Here is a 14,282-nt window from a genome sequence, read left to right as displayed (position 1 = left end):
GAAACTTTTGTTTTTGTTTTTGTTTTCGTTTCGAGTATGTTCCACTACAAGTTTACTTTTGCAATAAACTAGACGAATCTAGAATCAATTTGAAGAGTTGGCCCATGATGCCTTCTTCAATTTTCATGCTGAATCCAACCATATAAATAACATTCAAATTTGGTTTTTGGTTTGGAAAATATAGCTGTTTAAATGCATAGAGGTCACAAGCCTATGTGTTTTGTACAATGTCTATATTACAAACACATTTTCAAATTTTTTTGAGCTGATTTTCGAAATCTAATTTGAATGAAAGTTCTGGGTTTTTCTATCTAGTTTCTAAGCATATAAGGCTTGTTAAAATTTGTTATGTAATTTTCAAGTTATGAATCGATAATTGAACATTTGTCAAAACTGAACAAAACTTACGGAATTTTCAAATTCTGAATTTTTGTGTTAAAGTATTACTTTCTCTTACTAATAATGATGTATATGTAATGCTTAATCATTATTATTTTACTAAAGATTTGCCATGAAGGTTTATGCTTCATAATTTTAGAACATCACATTGTCATGCTTAAAGTATTTTGGTGGAGAAGGTAGCTATACTTAGATGATTGTGGAGAAATAGTGGAGACTACCCTTGTGAGATGCTTGATCAAATTGCCATTCTATGAGAGCCTACCCCTTGTGTGTGCTAGCAACCCTTTGAAGTCAAACACTTAGCCTTTTCTTTCATCGCCCACATTATTCCTTATCTTTTTCACCCTATTTTTAGCCACACCCTATAACTTGGAAGATGCCATGGTAAGTGAACACAAGGAAGAAGGTTGAGCTCTACATCAACAAAAGAGGTGTCGTGTACTAAGGAAATATGTGCTTAAAGTTCATATTTGAAAAGGAGGAAAAAAAAAAAAGAGATAATGAAAAAGGAACATAAAATTAATATTAAAAAAAGAAGCATTCAAAAAATCATGGACGCCTTTGTGAAGAAAATTTGAAGAGTCAAACCAGATAACAAGGCGAATGCCTTGGTATGTGTTAAGTTACCTATCATTTATTTCATAACCCATAATCAAACCTCACATTACAACCATAGTAAAGACCTAACGGATCTTTGTGGACGTCTTGCTTGGAAGTGGAGGTATGTACTTTGTCTATGGTTTTTAGTATTTGATTTCCTTCCCATGAGATCTATTTCAATAAATTACTTTTTATTCATTTTGGATGCATATGTGTCTTATGTGTTGATTTTTTTACCTAACTTCATTCACATATGCAGGGTAAGAGTGTAATCCTAGGTTATGTGTGAAAATTGAGTATTATCCAGTGGGCCTAGAGTCAAGCCGAATTTGTACATACGATGCGTGTGGTCATCTTTAAGTTAGAATGCTTGGAGTATTGGCGTTACACTTTACACTATGGTTCATTTTATTTGTAGTGGCTTAACTTTAGTTTTGGAATTGTGATTAGCATTCATTGATTATTATTAGTTTGTTGGAAGTATTGCTTTAACAAATTTGTTTTGCAAGGAGCGTTTGTGGGTATCGTGACTAGTAAACCCTCAAGAGACACAACTCCTCCTACTAGGGATACCTAGAGGTTTAAAATCTTGTGGCACATGCTTAATGCCATCGAGATTATCTGTGAAAGTGGTTTAGTTTAGTTTGTTTGTTTTTAATTATTTTTAATATTTTAGTTTTGCTTAAGGACTAGCAAAAGATAGGTTTTGGGTATTTGATAAGCTTATGTTTTATATACATTTTATACCTCTTTTACCTATTTACTTGATGTTCTCTTTAGATTAAATTGTTTGTTTTAATATGTTTTGCTAGAATTGTGAAGAATTTGTGAAAATAGGAGAAATTGAGCTAAAAATGGCAAGAAGATGAAGATTGAGGATTTTAATTAGAAAGATGCCAAAAAGCACAAAAGGAAGAGCCAAATCATTCCTTGTGTCAAAAGGAATGCCGTCATTCCTAGTTCAAGATAGTTCAAAGTCTCATCAAGTCAAACAAGGAGAAATCAAGAAGACCCTAGATTAGTAGGAATCCTATTTTTGTAATAATTATAGCTATACCTTAGATAGGTAGGATTTATAGGAGTACTATTGTAGAAAAAACCCTAACACCATCCAATTCCTCCACACTTTCACCCATAGCCGACACATCTTAAGGAGAAGAAGAGGAGAGCTCACAATGTAACACCACGACCCTATTTTATTGTCCATTTTGAATTTATTAATTTATTAAATTCAAAAATTACAACTTTGCCCTCTTGGATAGGGTTATTTTGATCACTTTTTAATCAAGTAGGATTTTGGGGAATGAATGGTACTATTGCATAGATCGCGTCGATACAAGTTCGTAGACACGTAATGGGCTCAAATCGGAGTTGAGAAGTTATGATCTTTGGAAGCCTAGTGGCATAATTGTAAATAATTCAAAGTCTGTTTTTTTTAAACAACCTGGTTCTCTCTCTCTCTCTCTCTCTCTCTCTCTCTCTCTCTCTCTCAATCTCTCCCCCCTTAATAGACCGACTGGATTTTGGCCTCCCGTCACCCCCACCAACCACCTCCGGCTACAAGGCCGGCACCAAAAGAACTGCCTCCACCTCCTTTCTCCATCCCACCCTTCTGCCGACTCAACCTCCAGCCACCGTGGCCGGAAAGACGAGAAAACAGACCGGTTTTGACCCAAATTTTTCGACCCTCGTTCCAACCATCCAACCACCAATTTCTTTGATCTAGGTATGCTTTTTCATCCTCTCAATGTGTTCGTGTTCTAGCTGATGGTTGGGTTGATTAGATCAATTTTTGCGTTTTGGAACTCGATTTATCGCTTAAAATTTGGTCAGTTTTCGGCTCATGTTTCCGGCCAGCTCCGATCATATTTTGGCCATGGCCCAAGAACAAAAGTTGCTCCACTTAATGTCCTGGTCATGTAGGTATAGGTATTGTTGGGTGTTTCGAGAATTTTCATGTCACCAAAATTCTCAAGGCATCCACGCATTGCCGGCACACTGTTTGGGTGACCAATTTGGTCCTAAAATGATCCCCATGTCGTCCCGAGCACGAGAGTATACTCGGATTTGAATTTGGTTACTATTTGATTGTCGATCGAATTACGCATATTAGGCGTTATCCAGTTTCGATATGTTTGGACCGTTGGATCGACTTCATTTCAAAATATGTTGATCTAGATACCTCTAGGACTGTGTAGGAATTTGCAGATGGAGAATCGGGGTCCCGAATGCTTCGATTCAATGATTAGGCTAAATGGTAACCGTCCGATCGTGCGATCACGGGCAATCCGACCGTTCGATTCAAACCAAACTTAGAAGACATGTATAATAAACCTTGTTAAACCCATAGGAACTTTCGGATCGGAAATTGCAGGTCGTGGGCCTCGGGGGCCCATTGACCAAATTTGGAAAGTTTGACCACTTAGTTGACTGAGCGTCTTCTGAGGCCTTTCCACCATTCAGAACATGTAGTTAGACCTTAAGAACTTCTCGTTAGTTGTACACACACTTAAATCCCGGAAAAACTAGGATTTTATTTAAAGTTCTTGTTCGAAGTATTTTATGTTAATCTGGCCCTCGTATCTTTAAATAGGTTTGGCCTAGCGTATGCAGTAAGCGGGCCCCTCTCATGGTCAAGCAATGTGGGACTACCTGTCAGTGGACTTTGTTTTTAAACTATAATCATTATTTTCAGGGATGGGAAAAATATACATAATGATTTCTTGATTATTGAGTTATTATTTATTTAAATGATAAATGCAATTTTTTTATGAAAGTAAATGAAGTATATTTAAATAATTTCGGATTGTGATTATTTTGGAATGGATATATGCTATTTTGAGAATGATTATTTATACTTGGATATGTGTTGAGTACATGGGGTTTTTGGAAAAAGTTTATGAAATGTGAAATTGGGTTGTGGTTTGAGTCAGTTTTGAGTGCTATAAGCACTACCCTATGTACCTCCCCGGATTTGAAATATTGGAATTGGATACTTGGAATTTGGTGAAATGTGGATATGTCGGAACCCGAGCACCATTGACGGGGTGTTTCGTAGACCTTTAGCGGGGTTAGTCTGCACGCGTAGGACTTGTAACAAGCGTACGAGTATTGATGATTATGTTGTACTTGCTGGTGAGCCCATTCCCCCGTTGGACGGCTCGTTCCCTAGCCACATGGTCAATTGAGGATTCTTGCATGTGGACTAGTCAAATAATCCCCCGATTGGATTGTTTCCCCGGTGCAATTTTGGTAGTGTCATATATATATATATATATATGTACTTATCCTTTCGTTCTTATTTGTCGGTGAGGATACATCCTCACTCGCAGTACCATAGGCACGCGTTTCAAGAGGGTAGTTGAGAAGGGTTTTGGAATGAGATTGGTGATAGTATACTGTTATGAATTATGGATTTCACATTGATTTGACTTAACTATATACGTCGATTTTGAATGCATATCGTTTTCAACACCATTTTCTAAACGGTGGGGGTTATATTATGTTGTTTTCAAATGTAAAATAAACTTTGTTTTAGTCCACTCACACTTTTCTGTTTTGCGCCCCAAGGCAAAAGATCGTCTTGAAATCAAACGGCCGTATCAAGTCGTGAACTCCGAGCCTGAGCTTATGTAGGATAAACTTTTAATCGTTTCTCTTTTGCTGAACTTTATATTCTGTTTGTAAACTGAAATTCTTTAGACTGCTCTGATATCGACCATGTTAGGGTTGATTGTAAGGTAAGAGGCCTATCATGTAAACTGCATGTTAATATCTTGTGCATCTACCGATTGAGAATTTTAAATATGTTGGAACAGGTTGAAAATTTTGGAAATGTCCATTTTTCAGGGGTGACTCTAGTGAAATTTCGGCAGAAAGTCTAATCTCTTTTTAGTAAATGGGCCCGATATCAGTATGAGGTCGATAATACCATAGGATTCATCCTTGATTTCGAGAAATTCGGGGCAGGTCCTGTTACACGCAACCTTGGCATTTTGATTTGCACATGATTACTTATTTGCTATTCTTAAAACAAAATATACAAAACATATATATATATATATATATATATATATTTGCTATTCAGACAAAAATACAAATATATATAGAGGGTTTGAACATTGTTTTCTCAATTTGTATTGTATTATTTATTATTTATTATGTTAATTTACCTTTCAAGATAATGTCTAGTTTGACAATTTTGATTAACTACGATGGGAAGTGGGTTAACTCAACGTACAAAGATATAGTCTTTGAATTGATTACTGGAAAAGGGAAAAGCAGGAATTATAGCAGCCATGGTCCATGCAAAGCCAACGCCTTTTATCGCAATGGTTTTAAGAAGATTTTAAAAATCCATAGTTGGTTTGCACATGAGCTTTCTTTCAGAATCCCCTTTGTACATGAGCTTTCTGTTATCACAATGGTTTTATGAAGATCTTAATCTATAGCCAACGCCATTTTAGTGCCACATACTCAGCAATATTGTTTTTTTTAAAAGCATTATTTTGCTTAGCAAATGAGTTTCAATGTTTTTCTTATTTGGTCAACGTGGGACTCAATGAGAGAGGATGGGCACATGTGAGACGATGGTTTTGTTGGGCACCTTTAGGCATCAATTTTCTTCAAAGTCTCAATCTTTAGTCGGATACCAAGTATATATCAATAACTGGGACTCAAAATATATTGGAACTTTTTAAGTTTATATGTGGGTTTTAATTTTTAAGAGTATTTGTGTCTATTTATGTGAGTTTTTGGTTATATTTGAAAGATTTTATAAAAACTGATATTTTTAAAAGTGGGGGGTAAATTTTGGCTGTTTTTAATAAAAAACATGATAAGGTGTAAAGAAATTTGTGTTTTTTTAAAACTTAATATGAAGAGTTGTGGGATATGTAAAGATATATTAGAGTTAAGTTTTAAATTGAATGACCTTTTTATCTTTTTATACAATAATAAAACTTTTAAGTATTTAGGATCAACAAAGAATAGTGGAGATCATATTCCTTTAGTTTTGCTTAATGGGTCTAACGATTCTGACCTGGTTTCAAAGTGAGTATTGTGCCTTTCTTCTTCTCTCAGAGCCTCCGCCTATCTCACAGCTCACTCTCTCTAGAAGATGAAATACCCATAAATACCCAGAAATTAAATAAAAAACAAAATCTCGGAAATACCCACCAAATTTATCAATAATTTCCATACTCGTCAGTGATTTTGAGGTGCTATAATGATAATAAAAGGACTGTTCAGGAGGTATGAAAGATGGAACCCAGTGCACCCAACATCTGGTGCATTTTGGGGATTGGGAGTAGGAATTGGTTGTGGTATTGGATGGGGTCCTGGTTTTGGGCCTGAGGTGATTGGTTATGTTGGAGCTGGATGTGGTGTTGGATTTAGTGTTGGTTTCACTCTGCTTGGTGCTGGCATTGGTCTTCCTGCAAATTGGCTCCTTCAAGTTCCTTATAATGGTAATTATTAATTTTGTAATTCTGCCTCTTTATGTGAGAACCATTTCATTGGTGCTGTTTCTTGTATTTTTTGCTTACCACGTACAGCTCTTTCTTTATTGATATGGATGTTTTCATTTTCCTGGTGAAATTCGAAGTTGTAGTCTTCAGTGCCATCCAGATTTAGCTTTTTTCTCTTCTTGGTTTTTTTTTTTGGTCCAGCTGCTATGGCAACAAGAAGTGGTGCATTGGGGTTTGGTCAATCTAGTGGTCTTCCTTTCTCCAAAAACATTGCAGGGGAGGGCTGGAACAACATTGCACCTTGCTTCACAAACCTGCAGAGAGAAGCCAGTGGAAGGTTCTCTAGCTTTAAGCAACAACATCTTTTGGACAAAGGGGTTGATTTATCTGAAATGAAGAGCCGGCTAAGTGTCAATGCTAGTTCTATGTGTGAAAGTTTAGAAGCATTTTGGGGACGCTTCTTCCACTCTTCCAAAGGTAAGTTGACACATACAACTTGTATTCTAGTCAAAGGATAACTCTATATTATCATTCCTATTGATGCCACAATTCTGGTTGTTCTTTTGCTGCTTTCTTACAAGTTACAACTATTTATTGTCTTCTTTATTTTTCCCACCATGATAGCTATCATCATTTTTTTTAAGAAAGAAGTCCAAAATGAACTACATTAAGGCAAAATTAAAGCCAGAAACAATCTGACTTCTTGGAACCTGACAATGTAATGGCTACACAACGCACAAGAACTGTTTTTGGTCAAGTTAGTCACACGGGACTACAGACCAAGCTGGAATAATTTTAGTCCTATGCAGTGTTTTATTTTATTTTTGATGGGAGAGCTTCGACAGTCTCATTTTTACTGGACTATTAATGACCTATATTATCTGAGGTGTGCTTTTTTCAATGCGCGTAGTCTCACAATCTCCCTTCAATAGTCTCAGTCAGTAGATCCCAAACCGGCCCATACATTCTTGGGTAACAACCCAGGCAGTGATCATGAGTTAGCCTGAAAATTTGATAAACCATATTGATTTTCGTTCAAACAGTAAATCCAGGAAAATTAGTAAAATGATGATTTGCTGCTTGAGGCCAACATAATGGCCAATTATTTGATGTTAGTTCTACTTGCAGACCATGGTATGCCATTTATATCTAACACGATGGTAGAACCTGCCAAAGAAAAGTATTATACTAGAAATAAATATGTGATGTGATACATTTGAGGTATTGGTTGATCTAGAATTGATTGGAGTGAGTGGATTTAGTATCTGTTCTCCGTGTAGCTAGTTCATGATGATTTCTTAAAGACAGTCATCTCTTCATAGAACAGCTTATGTGAGTCACACGAGAGGGAATGATATAGTTCTTTGTAAGTTTTCAACCCTCTTACTTTTCAGAATTTAGATAGCTTGGATAAACATTAACTGAGCTTCCCAAACAAACTAACTTATATAAGTCAGACGTTAACAAATTGTTCTAGCTTTTCTTTTCCTTTAGGTTGACTCTGAAAGGCTGCAGCTTAAAGGATTCTATTTCTTTGAGAAATTTTAAGGATTATTTCTGAAGCATGGTTGTGAACTAATAGCTGCTAAGAGAGATGAAATTGCCCAGCCCACAAATTCTTTTATTTTGAATTTAAAAATTATCTATAATCTAGTCTTCCTGCCCACCAGTTCTCCCAAACCGTCCATACCTCCTTCCTTTTCCCTTAACCCTCTGCCTTAACCCTAACACTCACCCTATAAAAGTAAAACTATTTGGTAGCTACCATGGCCAGTTCGTATTACCTTACTTCTTTAATCATGGCAGCCCCATGGCCTTGCTGTAATAGCCGCAGCAGCAAGGCCACAGTTTTTCCCATTTTAAGTTATTAAAATGCTATAAGTGGCACAGCACACTTTTTTCTTATATTTAAATATTATAGCTTTTCACACACATATATAAGACTAATATACTCTGTGTAGGGTAGACAAATCATTATTACACTCAGACCGCTTGATCATTCAAAGTTTCTAAATAAATGGTTAAAATGAATGCTTAATTCTGGATTTTGTGGTAACTCAGAAATCACTATTACAATCAAAAGAGCGAATGATGTTTACACCATTCTCCATGGCAATGCCGCCATGGCCTGCGAAGGCCTGGACATCCACAATTTTTTTGTTAATTTCAAATTTTAAGGGTTTTAAGAATGATCCTCTATGGTAATTTTAGATAGGGACAAATTTGTTATAAAATAACTGTTATAGGGGTGGAATTAACACCACTTCACTGTTAAATAGCAGAGGCCAAGTTTGATATATAGGTGGCAGCACCTTGGTCACAATATTTCAATACTCTATGGCCTTCACATTTAGTTGTCCTTTCTGATGTGGGTCATCCGATGACTGATGTCACTATTTCTACGCCATCTTGTGTAGGCTCAAGATACTGTTGTCTGATAAGTCCTGATGATTTCAGTTTGCTTGTTTTGCTTTATGTTTCCTTTGTTCACTTGAGAAAGGACAAAATAATAACATATGTATCCTTGCTTTCAGGTACAAAAAGTTGACACCATAGACTATCTGGTGCATATATTAGAAGGATTGTAAGCATTCTTACACTGACCAGTCTCTTTAAACTCATTTTTAGCCATGGTTATATATAGTTGGTCCATAATATGTAAGTAAGAAACGTTTCACATAAGGATTCCTCGATGCTGCATTCTTAGAAGCAGCATTTTTATAGTTTTTCAGAAGGCCTTTTTTTTCATTGTTTGTGCAGACAGAAGACCTTTGTTTATTAGTTCTGCAAATTCCTGATACAGATAATGTGCCTCCAATAATTTCCAACATCATTTATCTTGTACCAGCTTAGGAAGCACCATAGGTTTCGCCGTCCTCATTTTCAGTTTTAATGTTATATTTATGAAACCTAATAAGATTCACGTTTTTTATGGACTTTATCTTGCACAACCCTTTAAGTTTACTAACCATGGATAGTCTTGCCTAGATAAATATATTGCATATATAGAAATTGGAAAACAGAGGATAGTATATGTCTATTCAATTCCTAAGGTAACCATGTCGAGCCAGCATGCTAAATTCTTGTAATTGGCATAATCTTGAGGAGGTGTTTGCTTAAAATGCACTCGGCCAAAGTTGTTCTTCTATGCCTTGACACAGATTAAACCCAAATGAAAACCAAAATATGTTAAAGACCACCCTTAGAATCAACTAGATAGCCAAAAATACTAGCTGAACTCTAATCCTTTTAGCTCAAACTGCGATCAATTAAACACTAAATGGAACTCAGAGAGTAATAAAGATGAATCCTTGATCTATAAACATAGATTTAAGATTCGCTCAAGATCATCGTTTTCAATTACGCATGGAAGCTAAGACTAGAGCTTATTGAGCTACAATTCTCATGCTCACTCAATTAAGTAGCACTAGAGCACTGAATTGAATACCCTAAGACTAATGTTCAAGCTTCGGTTATTACTGAGCATCCGTTTCTATTTATTGAAGAGTCATGCATCCTAATTGTGCTGCAATAAATCTGTCATTGGCACAAACTCATCGGCCTCAGAAAGAATGAGATACCTACAAAGAATTTCAGGACGAATGGTCTTTAACAAAGACATGATATGATGTCTACTGAAGCTATCTTCAGAAACCTATCATTAACATGGAACGATCGGACCATGATTCTCAGAATTTGATAATGAAGGTCATCGAGGCAATGATTGATCGACCCATCACTAGGATTGATCGTCGGGTTACTGACTCGACAAAGATGACAGATTTGTATGAAACTCATGTACTTGATAAGCTGTACTCATGAGCGTATGTTAGAACGTGATCCTACAAAGAGCATTTTGTCATGGGAAATTGTTAATACAAAGGTTGTACGCAGTTCCAATGTTACAAACTGTACCAAAATTGCAATAGTGTTGACAAAAGAACTCAAGAAAGAAAAATTGAACAAGTTATATTTTCGGAAGTTGGTAGTGATTATCAAATATCTTGATAATGTTTGGTGGAGAGAGAGAGAGAGAGAGAGAGAGAGAGAGGGTAGAATCTTAAGCCATGATGGAAAAAGGGAGAGACTCAAAAGTACTAGAATACGGGAGAGAACCCCTTAATTTTCATAAAGGCGGTGAAGAGATTATGTGGAGCAGTCCTATTCAGCCATTTCCATGAGCTTCTAGAGTCATATCTTCCATTTCAACTAAGCCTAATTGTATATTGCAGTCAAAGGGACCAGGGATGCCTTAGGTGGTGTTTAGTATCTTACCAAAAAAGTCAATTCAAAAATTATGATTTTTTTTTAAAATATGAGTTTTAAAATAGTGATTTTAAGATCTAAAAATTTGTTTAATAAAAGACAAAGGGGGAGAGAGAGAGAGAGAGAGAGAATATATATAAAACTTCCCACTTTTTCTTTCTTTTTTTTTGTTGATATTGTGGGTATTTTTGAGTTGTTCTAGGTTTGAGTTTTTAAAAATGGGTCTACTAAACAGTTTTTATAGCTTTGAACTTAAAATCTGTTTTTAAATTTATAAAATTAGATCCAAATTGGATACCAAACAAGCCCTTAATCTCACCACATTATTCTTCAATTTTTCTTGAGCCCATCATAAAGAAAAATTTACCTACCATTTTTCTTTGCCTCTCATCGTTATTTCTTGTTTCGCCACATGGTTTCAGCACCCTTGCATGTTATTCATGTACCAAACTTTTGGAGTGCATTATCGTGAAAAACTTACCTATCACAAATATAAGCATCATACGTGTTTATCTCTCTCATAATTATTGATTTTTGGCTAAAAGTCATTTTTGGTCCTAGCATAATGTTGGATGGGGAAGGGGACAAGGGAGGGGATAAGGTGGTTTGTGAGGGTGGTTGGGTCGTGGCTATAGGGTTGGGAGTAGGTTGAGTTAGGAGGAGGAGGTTGGGTTGGGAGAGGGAGGAGGGATGGGATGAGGTGTTTGGGGAGGGGTTGATATGGGGTGGTGAGGGTGGGGTTGCAAGATTAGACCGAAATGCTCCTTATAATTTGACAGAAATTGAGGATGAATTGCTTGGAATTCAAACTACAAGGACAAAATTGATCAAATTGAAACTATATGGACTTTAGTGGTAAAAGTGATACACTACATGGACCAAAAGTGACTTTTTGCCTTGATTTTTTAATTTTTTAATACAAACGATAGTTTAAATTATAAGGGATGGGGATTCCTCATACACACACTGGGGTAGAACTCGGTGGCGATAATTATTGAATTTTTAATCACATGGTTTTGCAATTTACTTGGAAAAGGATAATGGGATTTCCCACCCTTGCATGCATAGCCTTCCACGCAGGGGGCGGAGCCATGTAGGGACCAGTGTGGTTCCAGAGCCCCCCTCCCCCTCAATCTGTTTACCCCTTACATTTATATATTATAACATATTATATTATATTATATTTGGGATATTTACTCTAAAATAAATAATATTTTAGGTTCTTTTTGTCTACAAATTGACCATTAAACTTCTTTATCACTCTTCTGCTTTCAATTAAATTTACTAGGTTAGGTTATAATATTTACACTAAAAACTCCTAGTTTTTATTCTTCTCTTTCTCTTCCTCTTTTGTTTAGCTTTGTGAAATTTTTTCCCCTCCTTTTTTTACATGTTTGAATAGGGTACTTTAATATTGGGATTTATGATTTTTTTTGTTTGTTTGTATTTCTTCTCTCTGTTGCAATATAAAATTATTAACTTTTGAGTCTTTAATAGTGTAGATGATGATATTAATATTTAACTATTTTATAATATAAAAATCAAGAACAATTATGATTGTAATGAATGAATAAATTATTAATCAATATGAAATGATATTATGAAATGGGTTAAACTGAGTATTTAGTATTGTATTAACTTATTAAACAATTAGCGCTTGAGTGCTCCTATTCGAATTATTTTATAAAATAAGTCGCATAACCCTAAAATTTTGGTGTTCGTAGCTCAAATTGAAGTCGACATCAAGTGAAGTTGTTGGGTGAATCGAAGAAAAAGATGGACATCGGACCAGCAAGGCATGGTGCTCATTGTCACTGTGGAAAGATGGCAGTGATGGTAGACTGATGTAAACCCAAGTCGAAGATTCCAAGTGTGCCCAAAGTCAAAAAAGGTAATTCCCAATGGGTGGAAGAAGGGTCTTTGATAGTGCTTCCTTTGTGCAGTTTTTTTCATCCTCTTCCTAGCTTGACTCCCTTCTGCAGTGGTAACAAACTGTGAAATTGGCCTTGATTGACTGATTTGTGGCTCATTTGAAGGAGGGTAGCTTTCAGTTTGAGGTTGTTGAGTCGGTTGTGCCCCTTGGGACCTTGGTCCTCCATATTTCCTTTTCCACAATTACCTTGTGCATAGTCCATTGCCTTCTAGCTGAGAGCTGTTACCTTGACCTCTTGGCTTTAGTTCCATTTGGGATTTTGTACAATCTCTCCTTCTCACCTACAAAATAACATAGTAAAAAAAATGTCCAATTCAAATAATACTAGTCAATTAAATTATGAGTTTATTTAGTACTTAGAGCTTTGGTTTAAAAGACTTCATAGCCTTCTTCCTTGGAGGATCTGAGTTAGAATTCTAAGGCTCCTAAGAAGAATATATGAATTTGAATTAGTAAATACAATTAAATAGTAAAGGCAGTAAAACAAACTAAAGGAGAGATTGTACCTTACACCCTTTCCGATTATGACCTTCTCCTCCACAATTGCCACGTTTTAATGGAATTCCATACTTTGGAAGCTTGTATGGATTTGAGGGTTGTTTGGGTTCAGTTGCAGCCTTGTTCCTTGACTTCTTTGGCCTACCAGGTTGTTTATGATATTTTGGAGGCATCAATGGAGTTAAATTTGTCTTAATCCATTGGTCTTAGCTTGTCATAGGCATAACTATAGGCTCATAGGTTCTTAGATAAGTTTCCTTCTTATACCTATCATTAATGTAGTCTTCTGGATTCTTACGAAACCAACTTATTGCAACACATGCATGCAGATGTGGTAGTCCATTCAAGTCCCAAGCATTGCATGAACAAGATCTGGCATTCAAATCAATAGCAAATATTCAACCACTATGGTGCATCACCTCAAACCTGTTCTGCCCAACACCCTTGGGAATACACCGTTGTGCCTTTTCTTTGGTCTTCTCTAATCTCTTTGTTATTCTTGGACCAATTTGGCCATGCCATTTATCACAAGCCATCCTTCTACTAGCCATCAACAACATTATATAGAGTTTAATTCTTTCTAATATTGTCAATACTGGCTTTTCCCTTGCATCCAATATGCTCTTGTTGAAGGCTTCACAGAGGTTATTCATGAGCATGTCACATTTGGTGGTAATCTTAAAATGTGTCCTACTCCAATGCTTAGGGTCCCTTTCTGCAAGGCAAGCATGAGCTTCTGTAGAAAGCTCCAACATCTTCCTCATCTCAGCATCATACCAGGGAACTATAGTACTCCTTGCAATGTTTTCCATTTGTAGCTTTAGAGCCAGACCTTTATGCTCAATATTAAAGTTTGAATACAACAGTGCATATGCTCTGCATTTGAGAATAAAGTGGATACGTCATCTATTAGTTCCTTCTGCTTGTCTGTCATGAAGACATATCTATGGCTATTGCCTATATTCAGATCTTGACCAAGTAATTCCAAAAACCACATCCATGTGTTGAAGGCCTCGACCTCAGCAAAAACGTAAGCAATTGGAAACATGCCATTATTGCCATCAACCCCAACAACACATAACAATATCCCTAGGTAAGGCCCTTTTATATGTGTC

The 14,282-nt window shown here is 36.2% G+C and overlaps 1 protein-coding gene across 1 annotated transcript; it reads left to right on the top strand.

Moving 5' to 3' along the window:
• The first annotated feature begins 6,015 nt into the window (after positions 1-6,015).
• LOC117628227 (cadmium-induced protein AS8) lies at positions 6,016-9,315 on the top strand. The gene is made up of 3 exons (XM_034360625.1): positions 6,016-6,470; positions 6,672-6,947; positions 9,005-9,315. Exons 1-3 carry the CDS (start codon positions 6,230-6,232, stop codon positions 9,016-9,018), a joined length of 531 nt encoding a protein of 176 aa, XP_034216516.1. The 5' UTR covers positions 6,016-6,229; the 3' UTR covers positions 9,019-9,315.
• The last annotated feature ends 4,967 nt before the right edge of the window (positions 9,316-14,282 follow it).

Source organism: Prunus dulcis, chromosome 5, assembly GCF_902201215.1.
Source record: "Prunus dulcis chromosome 5, ALMONDv2, whole genome shotgun sequence".
In the NCBI taxonomy this organism is placed as follows: Eukaryota; Viridiplantae; Streptophyta; class Magnoliopsida; order Rosales; family Rosaceae; genus Prunus; species Prunus dulcis.
Note: the sequence above shows the minus strand (reverse complement) of the source record. Positions and strands in the feature narration are given on the sequence as shown.